This window comes from Astatotilapia calliptera, chromosome 22, assembly GCF_964374335.1.
Source record: "Astatotilapia calliptera chromosome 22, fAstCal68.1, whole genome shotgun sequence".
NCBI classification, from domain to species: Eukaryota; Metazoa; Chordata; class Actinopteri; order Cichliformes; family Cichlidae; genus Astatotilapia; species Astatotilapia calliptera.
The window spans coordinates 24,030,796-24,053,552 of NC_137442.1; the positions used below are offsets into that span (position 1 = coordinate 24,030,796).

General features: G+C 40.5%; 1 protein-coding gene across 1 annotated transcript in view; it reads left to right on the forward strand.

Annotated features, from left to right (window-relative positions):
- LOC113014343 (uncharacterized) overlaps positions 1-22,105 on the forward strand; it is a 49,834-nt gene extending 27,729 nt beyond the window's left edge. Inside the window, exons 7-8 of the mRNA XM_080296345.1 lie at positions 19,894-21,130; positions 21,672-22,105. Of these exons, the coding sequence (XP_080152471.1) occupies positions 19,894-19,944 (51 nt within the window). The 3' untranslated portion in view covers positions 19,945-21,130; positions 21,672-22,105. The remainder of the gene's footprint in view (positions 1-19,893; positions 21,131-21,671) is intronic.
- Positions 22,106-22,757: the final 652 nt, after the last annotated feature.

Below are 22,757 nucleotides of genomic sequence, written 5' to 3' on the forward strand. Positions count from 1 at the left end.
AAAGAGCTGAGAAAGCTTTTAGGATTTTTAGGATATTTCCGAAGCTATGTACAAGATTTTTCAAGACATGTGAAGTGCCTATATGATTTACTCTCAGTTGACCACACCCAAACACCAGCGCGGTCAGCCAAGGCGGGGCATGCTGCACCGGCCCAAAAAATCATATGGAGTGACAGCCACCAAAAAGCACTAGACTATTTGGTGGATGTTTTGACTAATTCACCCATGATGGCTTATCCTAAGTTTGAGGATCCCGTCATTCTGCACATTGATGCATCAGAAGAAGGCCTTGGTGCAGTTTTGTACCAGAGGCAGGACAGTAAATTAAGAGTAACTGGATATGGATCAAGAACATTAACACAGGCTGAGAAGAACTACAGGTGGCACTCAGGGAAACTTGAGTTTTTGGCACGGTGCTTTAGAGACTACTTGTCCTATGCTCCCTCAGTGACAGTATATAGTGACAACAACCCTTTAAACTACATTTTAGGCACAGCTAAACTAAATGTGACAGGACACAGATGGGTTTCCGAGTTGGCTGATTTTAACATAACACTGAAATACCGACTCGGAAACAGTAACGATGCAGACTTTTTGTCCAGAACACCTTCTAGTATGGACTCATACATGTTAGAATGTACTGAGCTGTGTTCGCCTGAAGTGTTAAGCGCAGTAATGAATGCCATTGAAACACAGGAAGAAAAACAACTGGATTGGATATCAGCTATAACATGCAATCCAGAAGTAAATAAAATACTTACAGAAACTCAGCCAGATGTGAGAATCACAACACAGGAGCTATTACAAGCTCAAAAGCAGGACTCTGCCATAGCTTATGTTCTCAACCTAAAAAGTACAGGTGCAAGCTTTGACAAAACATCAGCGACCAAAAATCCTAAAGTAAAACAGCTTCTACATGAGTGGAAAATGGGTCACTTGGGGGTGGACCGTGTGATGAATTTGGCAAGGAGTAGGTTTTATTGGCCGAATATGTACAAAGATATTGAGTTTTTCATCACACAGGTGTGCAAATGTAATATTCAGAAACAAAACACAGTTCAGTGTAGGGCCCCCATGTGTCATGTGCCGGCTACTGCACCCTTTGAAATGGTTTCAATAGACTATGTCCATCTCGAAAAAAGCAGGGGAAGGTATGAGGATATTTTAGTATTACAGGTCAACTTCACCAAGTTTGCTCAAGTCTACCCTAAACGCAACAAATCTGGCAAAACAACAGCAGATAAAATTTTTAATGACTTTTCCTTGAAATTTGGTTTTCCTGATAAATTACATCATGATCAAGGCAGAGAATTTGAAAACCATTTATTCAAACAGCTGCAGAAGTACACAGGAATAGCCAATTCAAAGACTACACCCTACCATCCACAGGGGAACCCAATGGAAAGGTTTAATCGCAACTTGCTGTCAATGCTGCTGTAAACAAAGTTGTGCATGCCTATAATTGCACAACTAGTGACTCGACAGGATACTCATCCTTTTATTTACTCTTTGGTAGACATCCACGTCTCCCTATTGATTTTAATTTTTGGACTGAGTGATTACATGAGGATTATGGAGTGGTGTAACAGTTGCATTACCCAATTTTGCCCAAACTTTAGCTGTCTATCAGATGGTCACATCTGACTTTAGAATATTTTAGTATACAAATGAGTTTATGGTTGACTCAGTGACTACAAGGTGTGTTTTTGCTGATATGCTGCATTGGTTTTTCCAAATGTGGTCCTGTGGTTTGACCAAATATCTCTGTTTTGGTCTCATCTGACCTCATTTGGTCTTTCCAAACCCAAGCTATGCTACCTTGTGCGTGTGTGTGTGTGTGTGTGTGTGTGTGTGTGTGTGTGTGTGTGTGTGTGTGTGTGTGTGTGTGTGTGTGTGTGTGTGTGTGTGTTTTAAGAGCAACTACCCTTCCTTCTGGGAATCCTTCCAAAAAAACGCATTCTTGTCCAGAGTCTGAGATGTGGCTCTTTGACACTTTCAGAGCTTGAGGTGAATTTGCTTGGAAATCTACTCCTGGGAAGGCTGGCAACTGACTTGGATGTCTTCGACTTGTTTCTATCTGTAGGATCCCATATGGTAAAGAAATAGTAAAAACTTTGATTTACTCATGAAAGTGGCCACTTTTTCATTACTTTCATATATTGTTTTAATATGTATCCAAAACATACAAGTTTCGTTTATATAATTTTTCAAGGGATCTTATATCTGTTTTCACTCTTGTATGCTTTTCATACAAGTTTCACACAAGACAGATACAAACTTTATAAAATTTATATATATCTTTTCCATATGGGATGATGGACTTCCAGCTCTTCTTAGACTGATGTGCAGCAAAAATAATTTTTCTATGGTCACTGCTGTTGTTTTTCCTCCTTAGTTATGTGGTACCACACATCCCAATGCTCCAGATCAGCAAACTACCAATTCTGCTGCTTTTGTAGAGGTGCTCACAGTTACTCAATTAATCACGTGCCTTTGATTAGATTAACCTGGCTGCTACTTACTCTGTTAATTCCTGCGAAAGCTGTAGGGGTTGTAAATTTTGCATAGACCGTTTCTGTTTAGTTTTTTGTTTAATAATAATAGTGTAACATGTATATATGATGTAATATTTTATAGTTCATCTGAGGTCATAGTAAATTCATTGTAAGACCTGTTAAGGACCAGATTATTTTTATTATGTCCTGATATGTAAAACCTTAGACCTGAAAGTCAAAATACTTATGGTATTGTGCTGCATTGCACTACACTGTGCTTTAGAAAAAAAACCCACATACATAAATGAGAAACACAGCATGCCTATCACTGAATGGTCTTTCCATAAAGATTCATAATGGTTCCTGCTATATATGAAGTGGTTGTGATCACAGCTTATGGTGCTTAAAATCCACCTATAACATGCTATATGTATAGATTTAACAACTTCTCACTAGGTTGTGAAAAAAGGTGAAAAATACACAGTGTGTGATCACAGCACCTACTGACTTTTTCTTGTACTGTCAAACTGGCAGCTTACTGCTAGCAAAAGGACACTAGTGACATTCATCTAAGTATTTACTGATGCATCACTTTGATTTAAAAAAAAAGCAATTTATTCACAGCATAAACACCTTGCAGTTTTTATTGTTTTTAATGTCTGAGAACAAATATTGAGTGCATATCTTTTTAATCGGTTTATTTTCCCTCAGAGCGCAGCGTGTGCATGAGAGTATCTGCATGTACCTTCCACCTTCAAACCACTGTGTGATGATTGTTCTCTAAATTATGACTCTGTTGAAAAAAAAAAAAACACAGTCCTCTGGCTGTGGTCATTTATGTTCACAATTTGTAATTGCTGTCAGTTAGAAGCTGATTTACAGGGGTTTGTGTCTTTATTCACCCCGAGTGAAGCTTTTGTACACAGCTGTGCCTGTATGTGTCTGCTTGTTATGCATCATACATTTGATAGGTGGGTGAACAGCCGTTGCCAGAGGAGCCCATTTCTCAGTTAGCTTCAAACAGACAGTCTAATAGCTGCTCAAAGGACACATATGCCTCACGCTGTCTCCTTTTCCCCCTCCTTGCTTTTTACTGAGGCAGAAATGTGCCTTGTTGTGGTGAAATGAGTAAAGATTTGACTGAGTCGATGAAAGCTGTAATTAATATTTAACAAAACTCTTTCAACTTACATGGCACCACTGCCAAGTTGAACCAGACGAGAGGCAGAAGAACAGCGGAGACGTAAATGAGCGGGAAAAGGAGAAAGGGAAAGAATAGAGCCTTTTGGGCCTTTTAATTTCTGGCTGGAGTCCCGAAACTCAGAAATAGATCTTGGCTTCTATAACACATGCAATTGAATGATGGTATACTTGTTGATTTTCCATGATTGAAGCTTACGTTCACGAGGACATCGACATACAGCAGGGCTGCTTTGGCTCAGATACTCCCTTGATGTTATCTGTCAGTAGGAAAGACGTCTACATTTTTTTTCCTCGTGTCTTGACATATTAAGCGAGTAAACAAGCACCCCGTGGTGCACGGAGGTGCATGGAGCACAGCAAAACTCACACATACTGTAGCGCTCAGTAATATGGAACACCTCCACCCACTTCTTCACAGAAAAGACAGAGGGGAGGAGATGAAGACACAGGAAGAAAGTCATGAGGTAAATAAGAAAAAAACAAGAACAGGAGAAGAAGAACAGAAAGGGGTTGGATGCTTAATAGATTATTCCAAAGCTTTCTCTGCACTTATCTGATGTGCTGATTTGGTTTTTCTTACGCATGTCACTTCAGTCTGCTTAATAAAAAGTTGGGTAAAGATACTAAAGCATTGTCTGTTGTGACAGCATCATCATTTTTGTTATTTGAGCTAATCAAAACCACCCATGACCTGTTGGCCTCAGAACATGAACTGTCACTATAGGTGCTTGAAAGTCAGTAGCTTCTTTTCACCATAGCTTACCTCAGACCCATTTGCTTTATTTGTTTGCTTGTTTTTTTCTGATTTCCGTTAGCAAGTCTGGTGGCATCTCTTCAGTAAGTCTGTGGTAGGTGTTGAGGAACCAGGAGACACTGATGAAGTGGGCTCCTAGAACAAAAAGGCACAAGTGGGCAAGGAATAACTCCAGCGGAAGGGGTTAAATGAAGAGGATGTGGGACATATTGAAGAGGATGTGGGACCTTTGATGCCCAACTTACAGCGACTTATGGTAAAACAAGTAGTAGCTCAGTGTTCCAACATTTGGAAGAAGCATCTGCTATGACAACTGGAAATTTATTAGGTACAACACAAATGCTACGACAAGGGGGCGATATCATCATGCCTGCCCAAAATTGTGTACAAAGTCCCAAGCACAACTGGTGCAATGAAGACGTTGAGTGTGAGGGGAGCTGACCTGATGTTGTTGTCTGCTGTACTTCTTAAGCATCCTTTCTTTTCCATACCTTTCTGCAGCTCTGTTTCTGTAGAGCTTGCAAGAATGTTATAAACTAGTAGCAACATTCATATCTATCTATCTATCTATCTATCTATCTATCTATCTATCTATCTATCTATCTATCTATCTATCTATCTATCTATCTATCTGTCTGTCTGTCTGTCTGTCTGTCTGTCTGTCTGTCTGTCTGTCTTACAAGCTCTACAGAAACAACATGGTGCAGCAGGTGTAACAGATCAGTCCTTAAGGCTAAGTGTAAGCCTTGATGGTGCAATTCCCTCATAGTGTTGCACTGGTGCTATTCATGGGTGAAATGGAAGGATGTAAAGAAAAGGGTCTAGTACAGACAACATCTTGCAAAATATCAGATTAAACTGGTTGAACAGCAGTCCTCCAACATTGACAAAACAGAGTTATTATTTTCAGTTTTCTGTTTTCGCAGAAGAGCAGACAAAGATATGGTTTAATTGCTGTTCATAAATACTATAGAGGTAACCTGTAATACTACATTATTCCCTCACAGATAGAGATAAGGTTAATAGAGATTGATTGTCTTTAAAATTCTGCTATACAACACCTGACTGTGTGTGCAGAAACATATGTAATTGCTATGAAAATACTTAGATTCCCCTATGAGTCAAAGCTGTTCAGCTTTTTTCATGTATATATATTTAAAAATGTCAGCAAAGAAGCTGGAATAGATAGGAAAAGCTGTGTTTACATTTTGGACACTTTGGTTGTTAACTCTAATGCCATGCCATGTTTTCCTTGTTCCAAACACTATACATGTAAAACGCACTAGTTCCTTCATGCCAAAATGCTATTCTTTACATTATTAAATGTAAAAGCCTTTAATGGATTTTCATAACTGAGTATAGATGAATCACTCACAGAGATCAATTAAAAAACAAAAACAAAAGTAGCTCCTTTTACTTGATGATGGAAAAAAAACTAAGACAGGTGGCAAATATCCAGTTGACTGTGTTTTTATAGATTAAATTTGCAGAAGCATTATTTGCAGTAGTAGTATTATTCATGAAAAGGAAACCTTAAAAATCAATTCTGCTCTCTGTCATCAAGTGAAGCTCTTTTTACTTGCACCAAAGGCTGAGAACAAAAAATGTCTTTGAAATGAAATAGTGCAACCTTTTTCAATCCCTTTTAAATTCTGCAATGCTTTTCATCAACGGTCTCTTTGTGCCTCTATTTTCTCCGAATTTCAAATGCCATTTTCTCTCTGCCTCCTTTTGTGCACCTCCAGTGAGCATGTGGGATAAAGGCTGACGGCAGTAGGCCTTTATAAGCGGAACTCCACAGCAAACAGTGAGGGTGACTATCGGTGTCAAACTGTCACAACCTGATCTGTGTAAGACACAAGGCAGGGTGAAGGGTGAAGCGCTACAGCATTTTATGGTTCAGCAGTGCCATTTTGGGAACATGAGCCGAAGAATGAGAATAAAAAGAAGGGCTATTTTTATGGAGCCATCAGACTCTTTCTTCTCCCTGTCTTTACACTCTTTTCTCTCTTATCCCACCTTTCCTCCCATCTGCTCACCCCATGTGACCTCTCTTTTTCATGCCCTCCACACCTTTCTCATGCTTTCAACATCCTGTCCTTTACCTTGATAACAGCTTGTGTCTCTGAATATGTGCATTGTGTATTTTCACTCTTAGAAGGTATCATCAAAAAGTGCCTATTATTATTTCAATGTATTTGCCATCAAGTGCTTACACACAATTAATTTAAATAAGTAGTGTCTCTATATTAACACCTCCTGTCATATTTTAGGTGTACTATGAACAAAATTTACACCAAAGCAAAATTTAGTTATCTCGTTATTTATTTATAGAGGATTTTTTTCACCCCTATAACATTTCATGTCGTATTTGAGAAGAAAAAGCTACATGATTTAGTTTTACATTTTAGAAATATTTTAACTGCATTTTCTTTACTTGTAGCTAGCTTATGTTTATATTTTCAGTTTATCAGTTTAGCTATGCATTTAAATAGTTTATTCTTTCCTTTAAACTGTTTGTCTTTTATTTTTTATGTTTTATCTTACTCCTAGCTAACTTGAGCTACTTAGCTATCCCTGTAACTTACCCTTTTTTAAAAACTGTGTTTGTATTTCTTTTAGCCATTTTAAATGTTTTTAATCTCTTATTCTCTGACTTTTCTGACACACCCTTACCTGCATGTCCCACACTTTAAAAAGCATTGCTTTAGTCTTTACTAACACGTTCTACATTTTCCCATTTATGTTTTTTTTCTCAGTTTCAATTGCTTGCTTTGTAACTTGTCTTTACACATACAATTCGCAGACTACCATTTCTAAGCCTTGAGTTGGCCCTTTTAGTTATAGGCACTTTATTTGATACCATAATCAGATGGGTGGCTGGAGTGCTAGCCAATGCTACATAGCTTTATTAGCAAGTTGTATCTATAAGCGTTTCTATATGAGACCCATATTGTGCCAGAGTTATCCGCCATATTTGAAATACAACCACATGTTCAACATGTGCAACCACGTCACAGCTTTTGTTAGCTGTCTAACGTCAGGGTCTGGCTGCTGGGCTAGGGTTCAGCATTCACTCAGCATTATCATCACTGGGGCTTCTTGCTAGCTTTGTCTTAGCATTCTATCTGTGTAGATGCTTCCTAAGAGCCAAAGTTCTGTTACAAGTAAAATGTGGCTAGTTTCAATCCAGGAAAAGTTGTAGACTGCTTCAACATTTTTCTTCTCCCAGCAAATGAACTCCCAGCAAACAGCTGATTGTCATGGAAGAAAAAAAAGTTTGTTTGATTGTTTTTAATGGACTTTTTTTTGTTTTTTAGCCACCCGCGTGCAGATAACTGAAGCACTTTTGTACAACATAATTGGTACTGTAATATAATTACTGAATTTTGATGTACACTAATGCATTATTGAAAAATGTAATGTGATCACTTTATAATATGTGACACCCAGTGGTGGTCCTAGCCTGTTTGGCACCCTGGGCGAACACTCCCTCTGCCCCCCCCTCCCCACACACACACACATACATAAAACATATTAAGGTTTGTACATTAACATAAAACACACACACACACATATGAAGGCTACCAAACAGCCATCATAATTCGTCATACAATGAGAACAGGACAAATCAACAATTGACACTGACTAATTAATATTAAAATCTGTAACATAATGTATTGTTTGGAGTTTAGTCTGTTACTGTTAGTATTTTTACCATTTCTTCTTGGAGAAACTGTAATCCACATTATTTCCTTAGGGGTTAATAGAGTCTTCTGATTCTGATTGTTTCAGGATACATGATCTGCCATTATCCAATGACACATCTGCTTACCTGTATCATTTGCTCGTTTCTCCTCCTCTTCCTTTCTATTTTTTCTAAACTCGGCATCTGATGGCTTTGAACTTTTCTTGTCCATCTTCCATTGGTTTTAATTTTGCACTCCAGTATGAACACCCATCCCCCAACCCGAGGATCAACACAACATAACCTAATAGACCTACACCTTAATTCACAGATTCACTTTGTCTAAGGTTTATTTCTGGGATTTCGCACAATCCATGATTCAAATCATGAATAGATAATGGGCTTGGATTTACAACATTACGAATGAAATGTGCTCTATTTGGAAGCCACCGGGCCCCTCCCCTTTCGACAGGTTGTGAAACTTTAAATCATCAAACTGTAAATTATAAATTTTAAATCGTTATTGATCCCTTTACCCCTAGTCCTAAAGTGTATATTTATTTTCTTACTCTTCTTAGATTCATTGTTTGTTTACTTGCACTGCTCTAACTGGAGCTTCGTCGTCTCGTCTCTCTATATACTGGACTGTATGTAGTAGAGATGACAATAAAGTTTACTTTGACTTCAGCAGCGAGCAGCCGCACCGAGGGCTCTCGCACTCACTTTTCATGTATAGAATTTCGAAAAAACATTGGTGCAAATTATAAGTCTGTATCATAATGTCTGGTGTTTTCGTGTTTGTTGGTTTGTTTTTATTTTGTTTTATTTTGCGATTTGGTTATTAGACGCTGCTCCAGCCAGCCAGAGAATCCCCCGCCGCCCCGCCCTCTCCTCCCTGTGCTGCAAGCAGCAGGCGCACCTCGCAAACGGAGGGCGCCCTTACTCCCAGCAAATGGGCGATAGAAAACCGATCGGTGCCTATGCCATTCCCAATATGCGCCGGCTGATGTCGGGGCAGCATGAGTACGATCAATTTATTTATTTTTTGCCGATGCCCATGATGCCGCCCCCCACCATGATGCCGCCCCGGGCAACCGCCTGTGTCGCCCGTATCAAAAACCACTACTGGTTACACCCAACACTGCTAGGAAATGTATATAATGCTAGAATATCACACAGTAAAAAAAACCAACAACACCCCTCCCCCCCAAAAAAAGAACAAAAAACAAAAACAAAACAAAAACCCCGTATTGTAGGGGCTGTGGCAATTCAGGGTCATGCCATTCGGGCTTTGCAATGCGCCAGTGACGTTCAAGAGGCTGATGGAGAGGGTGCTCGTGAACATCCCTCGTGGCCGCTGTGTTGTGTACCTGGATGACCTGTTGGTGCACGGTGGCGACTTCGACAGTGCACTGTCCCACCTGAGCGAGGTCTTCAGTGCCATCGACAAGCTGGGCTGCGGCTCAACCCTGCGAAGTGCCGGCTGTTGGCGAGAGAGACCACGTTCTTGGGCCATGTGATCAGTGCTCAAGGTATTGCCACCGACAGCGCAAAGGTGGCTGCGGTCCGGGACTGCCCGACTCCCTCGAACGTCAAAGAACTGCGGAGCTTCCTGGGCCAAGCCTCCTACTACCGCCAGTTCATCAAGGGGTTCGCAACGATAGCCAGCCCTCTCCACTGCCTGACTGATAAGGGTCAGCCGTTTGGCTGGGGTGATGCCTGTGCTGCGGCTTTTGCACAGCTGAAGGAGGCCCTCACCAGAGCTCCAGTCCTGGCCTACCCCTGACGCAATGTAGGAGTCGGGGCAGTCCATTCACAGCAGGATGAGGCCGGAGAACGAATGGTAGCATACTTCAGCCGTGCTCTGGGGTGAGCAGAGAGGAACTACTGCGTGACTCGGCAGGAGCTGCTCGCTGTAGTGCTGGCGGTGTGGCACTTCCGGCCATACTTGCATGGCTGCCGGTTCCTCCTGCGCACTGACTAACTTGGCTTCTGAATTTCAAACACCCAGAAGATCAGGTGGCCCGCTGGCTGGAGGTCCTTCAGGGCTAAGACTTTGAGACCCAGCATCGGGCAGGTCGACAGCATGGCAACGCTCATGTCCTCTCCAGACGGCCCTGCAGGCTGTCAAGTGCCACTACTGTCAGCGGCAGGAGGAGCGGACCCAGGAGGCACTGGGCGTGACTACTGCTCAGGCCACAGCCAGCGGAGGGGGATTGGTCCCATAGACCACGCAACAGCTGAACCGGGAGCAGGAGGCTTACGCGACGTTGGTTCAGGTGGGGGCCTGGCTGGAGGCGGTGCAACGCCCAGCCTGGACAGGGGTGTCGGGACAGGGGCTTGAAGTGAAGGCCTACTACTCCTAGTACAACAATCTGGAGACCCATGATGGCCTCCTATACCGGAGATAGCGGGGCCCCAGTCAGGGCAGAGATATTGTGCAGCTGTTGGGGGCCGGCCACTATGGGAATGCCAAAACTCTTCACCGTCTCAGGGGACGGTTCTACTGGCCTAGTTGTCGATGGGATGTGGAACTTCATGTGCACTGCTGTGACACCTGCATGGCACAGAAGAGCCCAACTCAAGGGCCATGGACTATTTCACAAAGTGGCCAGAGGCCTATGCGGTGCCGGACCAGAGTGCAACCATGACGGCAGAGAAACTGGTTGAGGAGATGTTCACCCATTTTGGGGTCCTGGCTGAACTCCACAGTGACCAGGGGCGTAACTTCGAATCGAAAGTCTTCGGGGAGATCTGTCGGCGGCTGGGGGTGGAGAGGATGAGAACCACACCGCTCTACCTGCAAAGCGATGGCTTGGTTGTGCACTTCAACCGCACGCTGGCCACTCAGCTCGCCATTCTCACCAGCTGCCACCAGCGGGATGCCCTTGGATTTGGTGTTCGCGTTCCCCCCCCGAGCCAGAGATTGATGGTGGGCCAGAGATGGACTACTACAGGAGGCTGAGGGAGCGGTTGCAGGTGGTTCATGACTACACCCGCCAGGCCCAGGCCGGTCCCGAGGGGGAGCTTTCGTGCCTGGTTACAAGGTCTGGGTGTACTGCCTGGTTCGCAATAGAGGAGTGTCCCCCAAGCTCTGCAGTCACTGGCAAGGGCCGGCGTAGGTCGTGGAGCAGCTAACAGAAGTGGTGTACCGGATCCGCATGCTGGGCCCGGGGCGCATGGTGGTGTAGCACCAGGACAGACTGTCACCGTACCGACTGCTTGCTCCAGCAGCCGCCGAGGCAGGGGATGCTGGAGGCATCCCATGTACTGATCCGAGTGACTCTTCCCCCACCGGTCGAGATCGGCTGGTGCGCCGAAAGAAGACACCTGGACATTTGCAGGACTTGTTGGGTAATGGGGTTGTCGGGGATGACTGACCTCTTAGGTGGGGGCTATGTAGCGGGTCACGGTTGTTTGGGTTTTGCTTGACAGCTGTGTTCTGTTGTTTCAGGCGGTAGCGTTATGTTGCCATGGTTACCATGTGACGCGCTCTCTCTGCGACTGTGTGTTTCTGTTTGGAGAGAGCGCCTTTGTTTTTGTTGTCGTGGTGTTCTGTTGAATGCTAATAAACGGCTGTGCTCCCTGGCTAACTCACGGGAAGCTAGACCAACCGATACCTCTGTCTCCTCCTTGTCTGAGCTCGCCACAGTATGTATACTCTGTTAGTACAATTAAATGCACAGCAAGAATGTTAAAAGCTGTACCAACACCATAAACATACTCAAGCAGGCGAGCTCAGTGCCCACAACTAGCTTGCAGTTGTACCTGTATGCATCTGCACTCAGATCACACTTTTTCTTTTTTCATCTTGTTCAGCTGCAACAATGCATAAGGATGCTGTCAGTCACATGCTATGGAAATTATGTGCATGGAATGTTGGATTTATGTGATAGTGCACCTGATGTGATAGGCTGATTGAGAGGAACAGACACAGTCCTGTGTTAAAACATCAACCTTAATCTGTGTGTCAGCGACTGCATTATTCACAAGGTAGAACTTGCTGTTCATAATGCTGTGGAACACGTTAGAGACCCGGGTCAATTTCACATATTTATTAACGCTCTCCAGCTCATCTCAGTAACTGAACAAGGTGCCTCCTACTAATATTTTGTGATTTGGGTAAAAGGGGGTGATACTGTAGATAACTGCACACTACATATCTGCAGAAAAGCAGGAAAGGTTTATTTATTTTCCTTCTTGGTCTGGGATGCATTTTACAAGGAAATCATATCTTAATATTTACTTTGTTTTCAGGCTCTAAGTTCAGTATGTATGTGTCTGTCATATACATATAACACGTTTCCATTTCTGGTTTCCAAAAACCCCAGTTTCAAAATATATAAGCTGAAAAGCTGAAAGGTGCATTGTGTTGTGTTAACTAATTACTGTAGAAAGTACAGTGACTTTGTGATCATTAAAATGTTTAAATGTCATAATTGTCACCAATTTGATGATGAATTGATGATGACTCATAAATTATGACACCCTCCCCTTTATAAGTTACTTTTAAATTGGTATTGGCAATACTGGTCATGTGTTTACTTGGTATCAGTTTGGCACCAAAATTGCAGTATTGCACACCACTACTTTGCAGATCTTCCATGGCAACTGAATAAGCATTTACTCTGGTGTACAAGAACTAACAGAAAGCTGACTGGAGGTTTTTTTTTTCTTTTTTCCCCTCTTGTGTTTGTTTGAGTTTGATTTTGGCAAGACGGCTTGTGAAAAGAAGTTTGTGATATTCTTTTGTGTCTGGGAGGAAGTAAGAACAAGAAAGAGAGGGACTCTTTTTTTTTTCTGACCATCAAAGTGATTCCATAAAAAGCATATCATTGCTGGGCCAATATTTCCCTGTCATCCAAACAGCCTCGAAATGCTATCCTCGCCTTGATTTTTTTTTTTATTTGAACTTCATTGTTTGGACATTAGCAAAGGCACAGTTACGCACACAGCAACGCAGAGTGATGCCAGCACACACAGAATCCTGTAGACTCATTCACTAAGTGACGTGAGCACAAATATGCATATTTATGATACCCACACACCAGTCATCCTATCAAAAGCAGAGCCGATGCTTCTGAACTAATTACTCCCGCAGACACTTTGCACAAGTGCATGCAGCACTTATACAGTACAATGCAAGCTGTTGTGCACTGCAGTGAGGACAATCAATCAATTATCCAGCATCTTGTGACTGCGCCCCGATTTCTTCCCCTTGCCCTCTAGTGTCTTAAATATTTAGACTGTTTGACATCAAATGCATACATGAATGTCAATGAGGCAAATCTCAGTCCCTTAATAGCACTCACACACACAGACACACACACACACACACACACACACACACACACACATATATATATATATATATATATGGTATGAAAAGCAAGCAGATGCAGTCACACGAAAATCATCCCAAAAACCAAATACAACAACAAACCTTTTTTTTTTATTTCCCCACACTCAGGCCCCATTTATGAATGCCGTGTTTCAGGATAGCTAGAAGATTGCTTGTGGACACCATGCAGGCAGAGAGTGATCTGCTGATTGTTACTTCAGGAAAATTGTATCTCTAGTCTTTGACACACAGAGAGGGAAAAGCCTATTTGAGGCATCCATTTTTTTCTTGTCTTTTTCCCCCCCTTATTCTCCTTGAGAGTGAAACCAGTAATAAGGCAGCCTGAACACAGCTCTGTGGCGCGCCTGTCAATCAAGGATCTCAACTGAGACAAAGCCACAAAGTCTGTTTCTTTACACACAGGAATGTAACATCTTTCGCCATTCTTTGTGTAACAGCCGTGTTTTTGGGCTTTAAAACAAATAGTGCCTTCCATTTTTATCTTCTTACTTTTGTGAAGTTTATTCTTTGTGGTGTTTTTATTGTGCCAAGACAAGCTGGCCATTTTTACAATAGTGAAATAGTAGAAAGTTTGCATATTATGATCTCATTCCTTCAAAGTTCAGGCTACCAGGAGCCTTGGGTTTGCAAACCCAGGAATGAGGAGAACTTTTCATTATCCATTGCAAAAAAGAAACTAACCATGCCCACAACAGGCTACAAACATATAACTGCGTCATTGTCTAATCACCAAAATGTACCACCTCTCAGAAGCCACAGGCGCAAATTCCTCACTCTTGTTGTACATGCGTCTCAGTAATGCATATGATATCTACCTGCTTCTCTGCCATTACAGAAAGTTGTTGGGAAATGGACAAGAAATTAAAACTTTGAAGAGAGGGAAGAAGGAATAAAAAACTTTCCTGGGATGAAGAAAATTATTTTTATACAGGGCACAAATAAACCCGAGGACCAGTAATCCAAGTTTTATATTGTTCTCAGGTCCACTTGAGATCTTTTGCTATCTGATCTTGTTCTTTTCCACCTTGAACTTAGCTTCAACTGTGGGTCAGTTACAATGGTAATTGCTGACCATGAAGGTTCTGTCATTCACTTTTAAATATCCTCATTCATACACTCAATATCAAAGCACAAATGAGAATTTAAAGCAGTTGCAAAAAACCTCTGAAATAAACACTGAAATTTTTTTTCTTTTCTTCTTCTTTTTTATTTATTTATTTATTTATTTATTTATTTATTTATTTATTTATTTATTTATTTTTTAGCACAGAGAGCGTTTCAGCAAGATTTTTAAATGTCAAAAATGAATGTCACCAAACTCATTACTACTGGCTTGGACTGTGACTTTGTAGCTTAATCCATTTTAAAATTTGTCCCATCTATTTTATTCACATCGTTGTCTTCAGCAGCTGTCACATTTCTTTTAACCCCACTGGGTTACAGTTGAATAGATATGACAAAACCACTGGTTTAAATTACTGAATAATGGAAAGCTTTCAGCACAGTTACGTTAAGTATTCAGCAATATAGACACTTACCAGCCACTCATTAGGACACCTGTTCAGCTGCTAGTTACCGAAAATATCTAATCAGCCAATCATATGGAAGCAACACAGTGTAGTTGGGCATGCAGACATGGAGAAGTTCAAACTGAGCATCAGGATTGGGAAGAAAGGCGATTTAAGTAACTGCACATCCAATCACGAAGCTGATAAGACCACAGCAGGTGCCATGTCTGTCAGCAAAGGACAGACTCATCAAAGTTGGACTATAGAAATAGAATAGATATCTAGATAGATAGAAACAGTAAAAAAAATAGAAAAAAGAAATCATGGGCTGATGAGTGTTGATATCTTTCGTGACATTCCAATGGTAGGATCAGAATTTGGCATAAACAACATGAAGGCATTGCTCCATCCTGCCTTGTACCAGCAGTCAAGGGTTCTAGTGGCTCTATAGTGTAGGGCACACTTTGGGTGAGTATTATTGCTGAACATGTCTTGGAGCATGATAACTCACCACAAAGCTCCCTGAGTTCTTGAACATGACAATGACTGTATTCATTATTCATTGACTGTATTCAACTTTAGTTAAATGACACAATGCCAGAGTCACCACATCTCAATCTAATAGATCACCTTTGAGATGTAGTCATGGATGTGCAGCCCCCATCTATTATACTATTATAATGTCACATCACTATGGACTAAAATCTCTGAGGAATGTTTCCAACACTTGTTGAATCTATAGCATGAAGAATTCTGAAGGCAAAATGAAGGGCCAAACCAGTAATAGCAAGGAACACTTAGTGAAGCAGCATACTGAATACATATTGAACAAGTATCACTGAGGGCCAATATAGAAAGTAATTTACAAATTATAGGGGGCAATAATTATCTATGTATAAAAAGAACTGAATAAAATGACCAAAAAGTATTGGTATCAATTTTTGATGTTGTCAAATTATCATTTTACACACCACTAATAGAACTGGCCAAGAATTTCACAGTTGATGCAATGTTGATTGAGTAGATAACACAGACCAAAATTTCATTGTGTTAACTAAATGGTTCTTTTTTTTTCTCTGTCTTAAAAAAAATCTCACAGTCTACATTGACAAATGGTCATATTTCCAGTACCCCTGCATTCAAATGTAAAAACTTTGCTTACCCTGTGTTATGTTAAATCATAGCTGGAGCTCCACTGATGGCTTTTGTTCATTACCAAAGCACATGCTTAACTAAAAGTCAAAATGCTCAGACTGAACAGACCGAGCTACCTCTGATCACCTGTTCTGAGCCTAACACTGAGTCTCCATTCACAGGGTCAATCAACTCAGAACTGAAGGTTACAAGTCAGAGCTTTTTAAACATGTCTTTTTGAAAAAAAGAAAAGAAAAGAAAAAAGCAACAAAACAGCTACCACAAAAGGAAATACAATCAGAAACAACAAATGTAAATTCTGGCACACACGAAGTGGCTGAATGCCAGGTAGTATGTGTGTTGTGTTTAAGATTCTGTTGGAAAAGTTAGTGTGCTTTTTGCCAAAGTGTTTAGGCACACTGTGCTTACTACGTTGCTCTTGTGGCTATTAAATGCATTGTTAGTTAAACATTTTAATCTCTCTAATCATTCAAGGAAGTCACCCATGCCTTTCAACAAGCAGTATGAAAGGTGCTTCCTTTTACCCGCTCATATAAAACTGATGGGTTTGAAAATGGCTTATACAAAAGCCATTTTCAAACCCACTCTATTTCAAGTGTGTTTTGAAAGAACCTCTAACCGTGTGCATTCAGAGGGTTTCACAACGTCTAATCAAACCTTGCAGAAAACAGCAACTGTAAAAGTCTAAGATTTTATCAAGTTAAATGGAAAAATAGCACTTTCCAGGCTTCTCAAGGTTTAGGGGGTTTCACGCGTGTTGAGGGACTTCAGCCAGTGAGCTCTTTTGCCTGTGGTAGTCGACCTGTAAAACACTGGATTGTGCACTTTAGGAAACTGGTGCCTTTAAAGAGATGTGCCCAGGATATACACGCTACATCAAATTACACTCCTCCCTGTGCAATGCCTTGATAAAATTGTTTGTTTGAGCCTAGAGCATTTCATTGTTTGTGTTACTCAGAGTTAAGCCCCGAGCCTGGTATACACATCCGTAGCAAACACTGGATCCTTTGCCCATCAAAGTCAGCCTCCTGCTGTGATGCAATTACTCTTTAAAAACTTCCTGTCCAAAAGATTTGTGTGCAAATATCAACACCTTGGAAGCAGCATGGCTTTAAGACTGAATACCATGTGTGGCATCCTTAACTTGTATTTGTGTCAGGATGTCTACAAAATCATGTAGATGTTGTCAACATCTATTTGCAGTAATCCACCGGAGTTAAATTCTGCTTTGTGGTTTCAAAACTGGGGGAAATTCAGAGTGAAAGTAAAAAGAATCTAATATTTTTTACTTCCTGCACTAACATATTATCTGCGATGATCAAATTAAGCAGCACTAGTAAGTGTGAAAAAGTGCTCAAACCTCTGAACTCTCACAATCATCACTATGCGTATACCAAAGTATACCAAACCAATTATTGCTACTTTCATTATTAGCAACCCTTTCTCTCTGTACCTCAGAGGAATTATTTAAATGCATCGGTGTTTTTATTCAACGAAAATTTCTGCTACTGTTGTGTAAAAACATTTTGACTTTAGTTGCTAACTGTAGTTCTTGTGTGTCTCATAATACAGTGGGCAGTAAAGCTTTTCCTTCCAGTTGTTTGTCTTTTATTGTGTAGTGGCTCCCTGCCACTGAAGCTTCAGAGCAGGGGCACTAGCTCTGTGGTGAGTATTAAAAAACCCCTGTTCTTTTGTGTGTTTTATCCAACTGCAACAGGATTAGTAAAGGTGAAGCACAGCTTTAAAGAAGTTGGATGCCAGTAATAAGGTAGTAATACCTTATTACTGGCAGTGTAATAAGGTTGCACTGCATTAATTTTTATATGTTGGGTGTGTTTTGTACAAGTTGTAGTTATTTCTTATTATTTATCATTTTTTTTATTTTTTTAATTTAATCAGCGCTTGCAGAGGACAACAGTTGAACGGTTCATAATGATGATTTTCTGTGCAGAAGGGGATACTGACTGTGCTGAGTTTTCTCTGTAAGATGTGCTGCATGATAAAAATACAAATTCTTTTTAAAAAAAGTTCTCTCCTTGTTCTTCCACACTTCTATCAGATGAGCACAGGCATATGCTAAATGTAAGTCAGGACCCACTTTTGGTTTCTCGCAGGATTCAAACTGCACTTTTGCACTTTCAGTACCTTTGTGGCACCTTGTCTTACTTCTGTATTGACTTTTTTCACTCTCTATGTTACTCACCTTATCTGGTCTGAAAAGCCCTGTGATTGGCCAAAGTGTCTGGCCTCTCTCTGCAAGCAGAGCTCAGAGGAGGCACGTAAGTCTAGTTTCCTGTAAGACCAGCGGAATAACTATCTGCTACAGTGCTTTTAGAACTAGTGTTGGATTTCACCATCATCTTAGTCCCATGATGCTTCTGGTAAATGTGTCCTCTAGAGTGTATACAGTGTTTTTGCCTAGGGCTGCACTCTTCTGTGCTGAGAAAACAAGCACTGCACTACTTTAATCTGCCTTATAAACATTTCTTATTCTGAAAAGCTCCCTGAATTTGAGTGCTGTACTTTAATAGCATACTGCCATTGCTACAATGATATTTATTTAATTTCTTTTTTCCTTGATATTCCATGATTAACTGTGAGGGGTATTATTGCAAATTGGAAGCATTTACAAACCACAGCAACTCAGCTGTTAAGTGGCAGAACACACAAAGTTACAGAGCACTGTCACTGAGTGTTGAGGTGCATAATGTGTAAAAGTTGACAACGCTCTGCTGACTCAGCCCAGGGATCTTCATGGCATGGGTTGCCATGGCTGACAAAGTCCTGTACGTCCCAAAAGGTTGATTCTGTTCATCTGGAGATAGCATTTTCAGTGGGAGAAACATTTCAAAACTCATTCAAGTGACTTCTTCAGTCTTGGCTGAGTGCAGGTTTCCCCAGCCTTATAAACAGTACATTTGTACAATGACTGAAACTAGCCCACTGAAGGAACAATGGGCTGTGACATCAGTTCCTTGATCATTAATATGCAAATTGTCATGACCATTGATCAACAACCACTGATCAAAGCCCATTGATTATTGATCAAAGACCTTTGATCAATGGCCATAAGTACAAGTAGTCAAAAGACTGGTCCAGTACTTTGTACTTCAAGCTTGGGTCCTTTATCAGAGGCCTGGGAGCTCAAGGGTCCTGTTCCTGCATATTATGTCAGCCAGTTTCTTGTGTTGTTTCCATCTATGGCCTGCCTGCTAGGATCTTGCATCCAGTTTCTATTTGCTGGATTGTCTCAGGGGCATCTGTGTACGTACATGAATATCTATATGTATCTATATGTATGTATGTATGTATGTATGTATGTATGTATGTATGTATGTATGTATGTATGTATGTATGTATGTATGTATGTATGTATCTATCTATCTATCTATCTATCTATCTATCTGTACATATATATATATATATTCCAAGATATCTAGCTGATATTATGGAATAGCATATAAACCTTACACAGACTTTGTGTGTGATTTCCACCCATTTTCAATCTTCTACGTGTTATTTTAGAGCATTAAATGCCATGAGGTAGTTAGAGTCGGGGATATAATACCCTCCACTATGTGACCTGAAAATGACACATAAGGAAAAAAAATGCATTGAATAACGTGCAAAATGGTTTGTGGATGTTTGTCTGTTATTTGTATTCCATAACAGCATGATACCAGGATGGGAAATCCATGCATGTTTATATCTCTCTTTCTATTTTTCAGGCCACGGGTGTCCCTCCTGAAAGTGGCCGTGTGAGATGGCAGCCGTGGTGACACAGTTTTCTTTTCTTTTTCTTTTGTTTGTCTTCACCCATGACAGTTCTGGTCTGTATAAAAATGCACTAACCTCAGTTGTTTTTCCTTTATTATAATCCCAATGAATATTTGCATCAAAGTAGCACTTGGGCATGGGTAATATACTCTTCTATTCTAAAACACAGTACTGTAGTGAAATTTATTAAATGAGGCAGAGGCAAAGGACACACAACAGTCATTGCTTTAGTTCATTAGTGAGCATCTGGATGCTGTGCACGCACAAGTTAGGCTCTAAATACAAAATGCAAACTGTATGCACTTTCCAAATGAATTGAGTGATGCGTAGTAATAACAATATCTCATTGCACTGGGGTGATAGTGAAATGACGATTATTCAACAGTGCAGTGTCATTTTCGCCAGCGGACCTTCTCATACATAATGCATCCAAATCTTTGCATTTTTCCTTCTTTCTGAGCTACAATGCATATTTCATCAAGTCAGTGAAATATTAAGCACTCTTATGATTTGATATTCTCTTCCAAGAGGGATTTCAGTTTATATATTATCTTCACATCTCTTGCGTCTCCTCCGGGACTAAACTTCAGGGGATGTCTTTATTTGCCATGTTTGTTTACTTGGGAAGATGTTTGATTGGCTAATGCTGAAGTAATGATCAATGAGACAGCCAATCAATTTCAGAGATTATCAAGGCTCAGAGGCCATTGATCCATGAGAGGAGTCGGCTCTGAACAGCAGGTTGGGTATGGGCAGAAATCTGTGCCATCAGAAACTGAATTTGAATAAGTTCAATTTGAATTTGAATTGCTCAGATTGAATCTGAATTGTAACTTGAATAAATGCTTTTGAAAACTGAATTTGAATTAGTCTAATTTGAAATTGAATTTATGGTTTGAAAATGAATTGATTTGCTTTGAAACTGCATTTTATCCTTTAAAAATTCAGCTCTCGAATAATTTCAGTTTCACTTCTCACCATTCAGTTTCAGTTCTACAATTCAATTTCAGTTCCAAAATTCAGTTTTTTGGAACTTACATCCGGTTCCGGTTCAAGCGCAGATTAATAGAACTACGTTTTACTATAGCGGACCGAAAGTGTTACTGACGGGAATCTACAGCGTCTTGAGCTGAATTAAGACTTCAGAAGTCATTCGTCATGTCGAATGACCAGCAGATAAACTATCAGGTTGGTAATAAATGTATTACATGTATAAGAACAAGCGTCATGTTAACAAATGATAGCCGTAAGGTAACTTTTATGCTTATTGTAGCTGTTAGCTAAAAACGCTAATTTAGCGTAGTTTGCCCTGAATTCAGCTTTGACAACAAATATGATCGACTGTTTCTAGTAGAATTCCAAAGCTGTCATCTTGTACCCTCTCAGAGTACCCCCTCTGTATGCTTGCAGAGATCCCTACAGTAGGGAAACATGCAAAACGGTGTCCAAACCTTTGTGTTTTATCTTTACACAGCATCCCAACTCTTTAGCTAACTTAATAACTTTAGCTAAAGTGAATAGTTAGTCTAATTCATTAGTGCAGCATTACTGGATCACCTCTGTTTGAAGTGATATACAAATATCACTGTGTTTAACTACCATAAATAATTCTTAGGGTACTGAGTGCATGCTTAATTAGATTTTTTTTTTTTTAAAGCATACTGCTCCATTAATATGTTTGACAGGCTGAAGTTGTCGGGTCACCTCCTAAATCGACCATCTTTTACAGGAGTTTTGTGCCAGAAATGGAGTGTCCACTGAAGACTGAAGATACTGAATCTCTACGCCTTGCCATTGATCCCTCTTGTGCCTTCATCTAGACAAGAGACATTAACTTAACCACTCTCATATGCTCTGTACCTACATCACCTTCTCTGACAGTCGTAGCTTGGCTCATCTGAGGGTGAAATTATAAGAATGTGTTATTTTGCAAAGTGTTCTCTAGGGTTCCTAAATAAAATATGGCATTAATGGTTTGGTTTTAATGGCACTTTGGATTTCTTTACTTTCTGTTCCACTTCCAAACCCAAATAGATGCTGACACAGTAACATGGAAGAGGGAAAGACGTTGGAAAGGACTACTACAAATAAACCTAATGTCTAACAATGAAAAGTGTAAAATAAGAACAATAATAATAATAATAAAGATAAAAGATGAAGTAACAAGTTTTTAGTTTTGTTTATTCCAAATGATCATCCAGATGTCTGTGACATGTGATGACAAACACCATAATGGAAGGCCTTAGTCATCACATGCTTAAACTCATATATTTTTGCATATGCTGAACAGGCAGTCAGACATGCTGTAACTGTGGAGTGGAAAACAGCATGAACACCATACAGCAGGGGTCTCAAACTCCAGTCCTCGAGGGCATGGAAAAGTTGCATGACACTGGCCCTTGAGGACTGGAGTTTGAGACCCCTGTCATACGGAATATGACAGGTGTGGTTGAACTGCATGAAGACTCTGAAGTTTCTCTTCTCTTCTGGCAGGACAGGAATGTGGCCTTGTCCTGTGAGCCACTGTAAGGATGTAGAGTAGAACTGGACTGTCACCGGCCTCAGGCTCTTCACCCTTTTCAAAGACAAAGCAGTCATTTAGATAAAATATTAGATATTGTTTACCTGTAAATGCACAAAGTCAATTTAGAAATGTAATTATTGTCAAGAGTGAACAAGCACTGGTAGTGTAATCTACAGCTGTGGCCAAACGTTTAGAGAATGAGAAGTGTTGTTTGCTTATTTACAAAGTTTGCTGTTTCAGTGATAGTTGTATATCATATTATATCACTTCAAACAGAGGTGATCCAGTAAT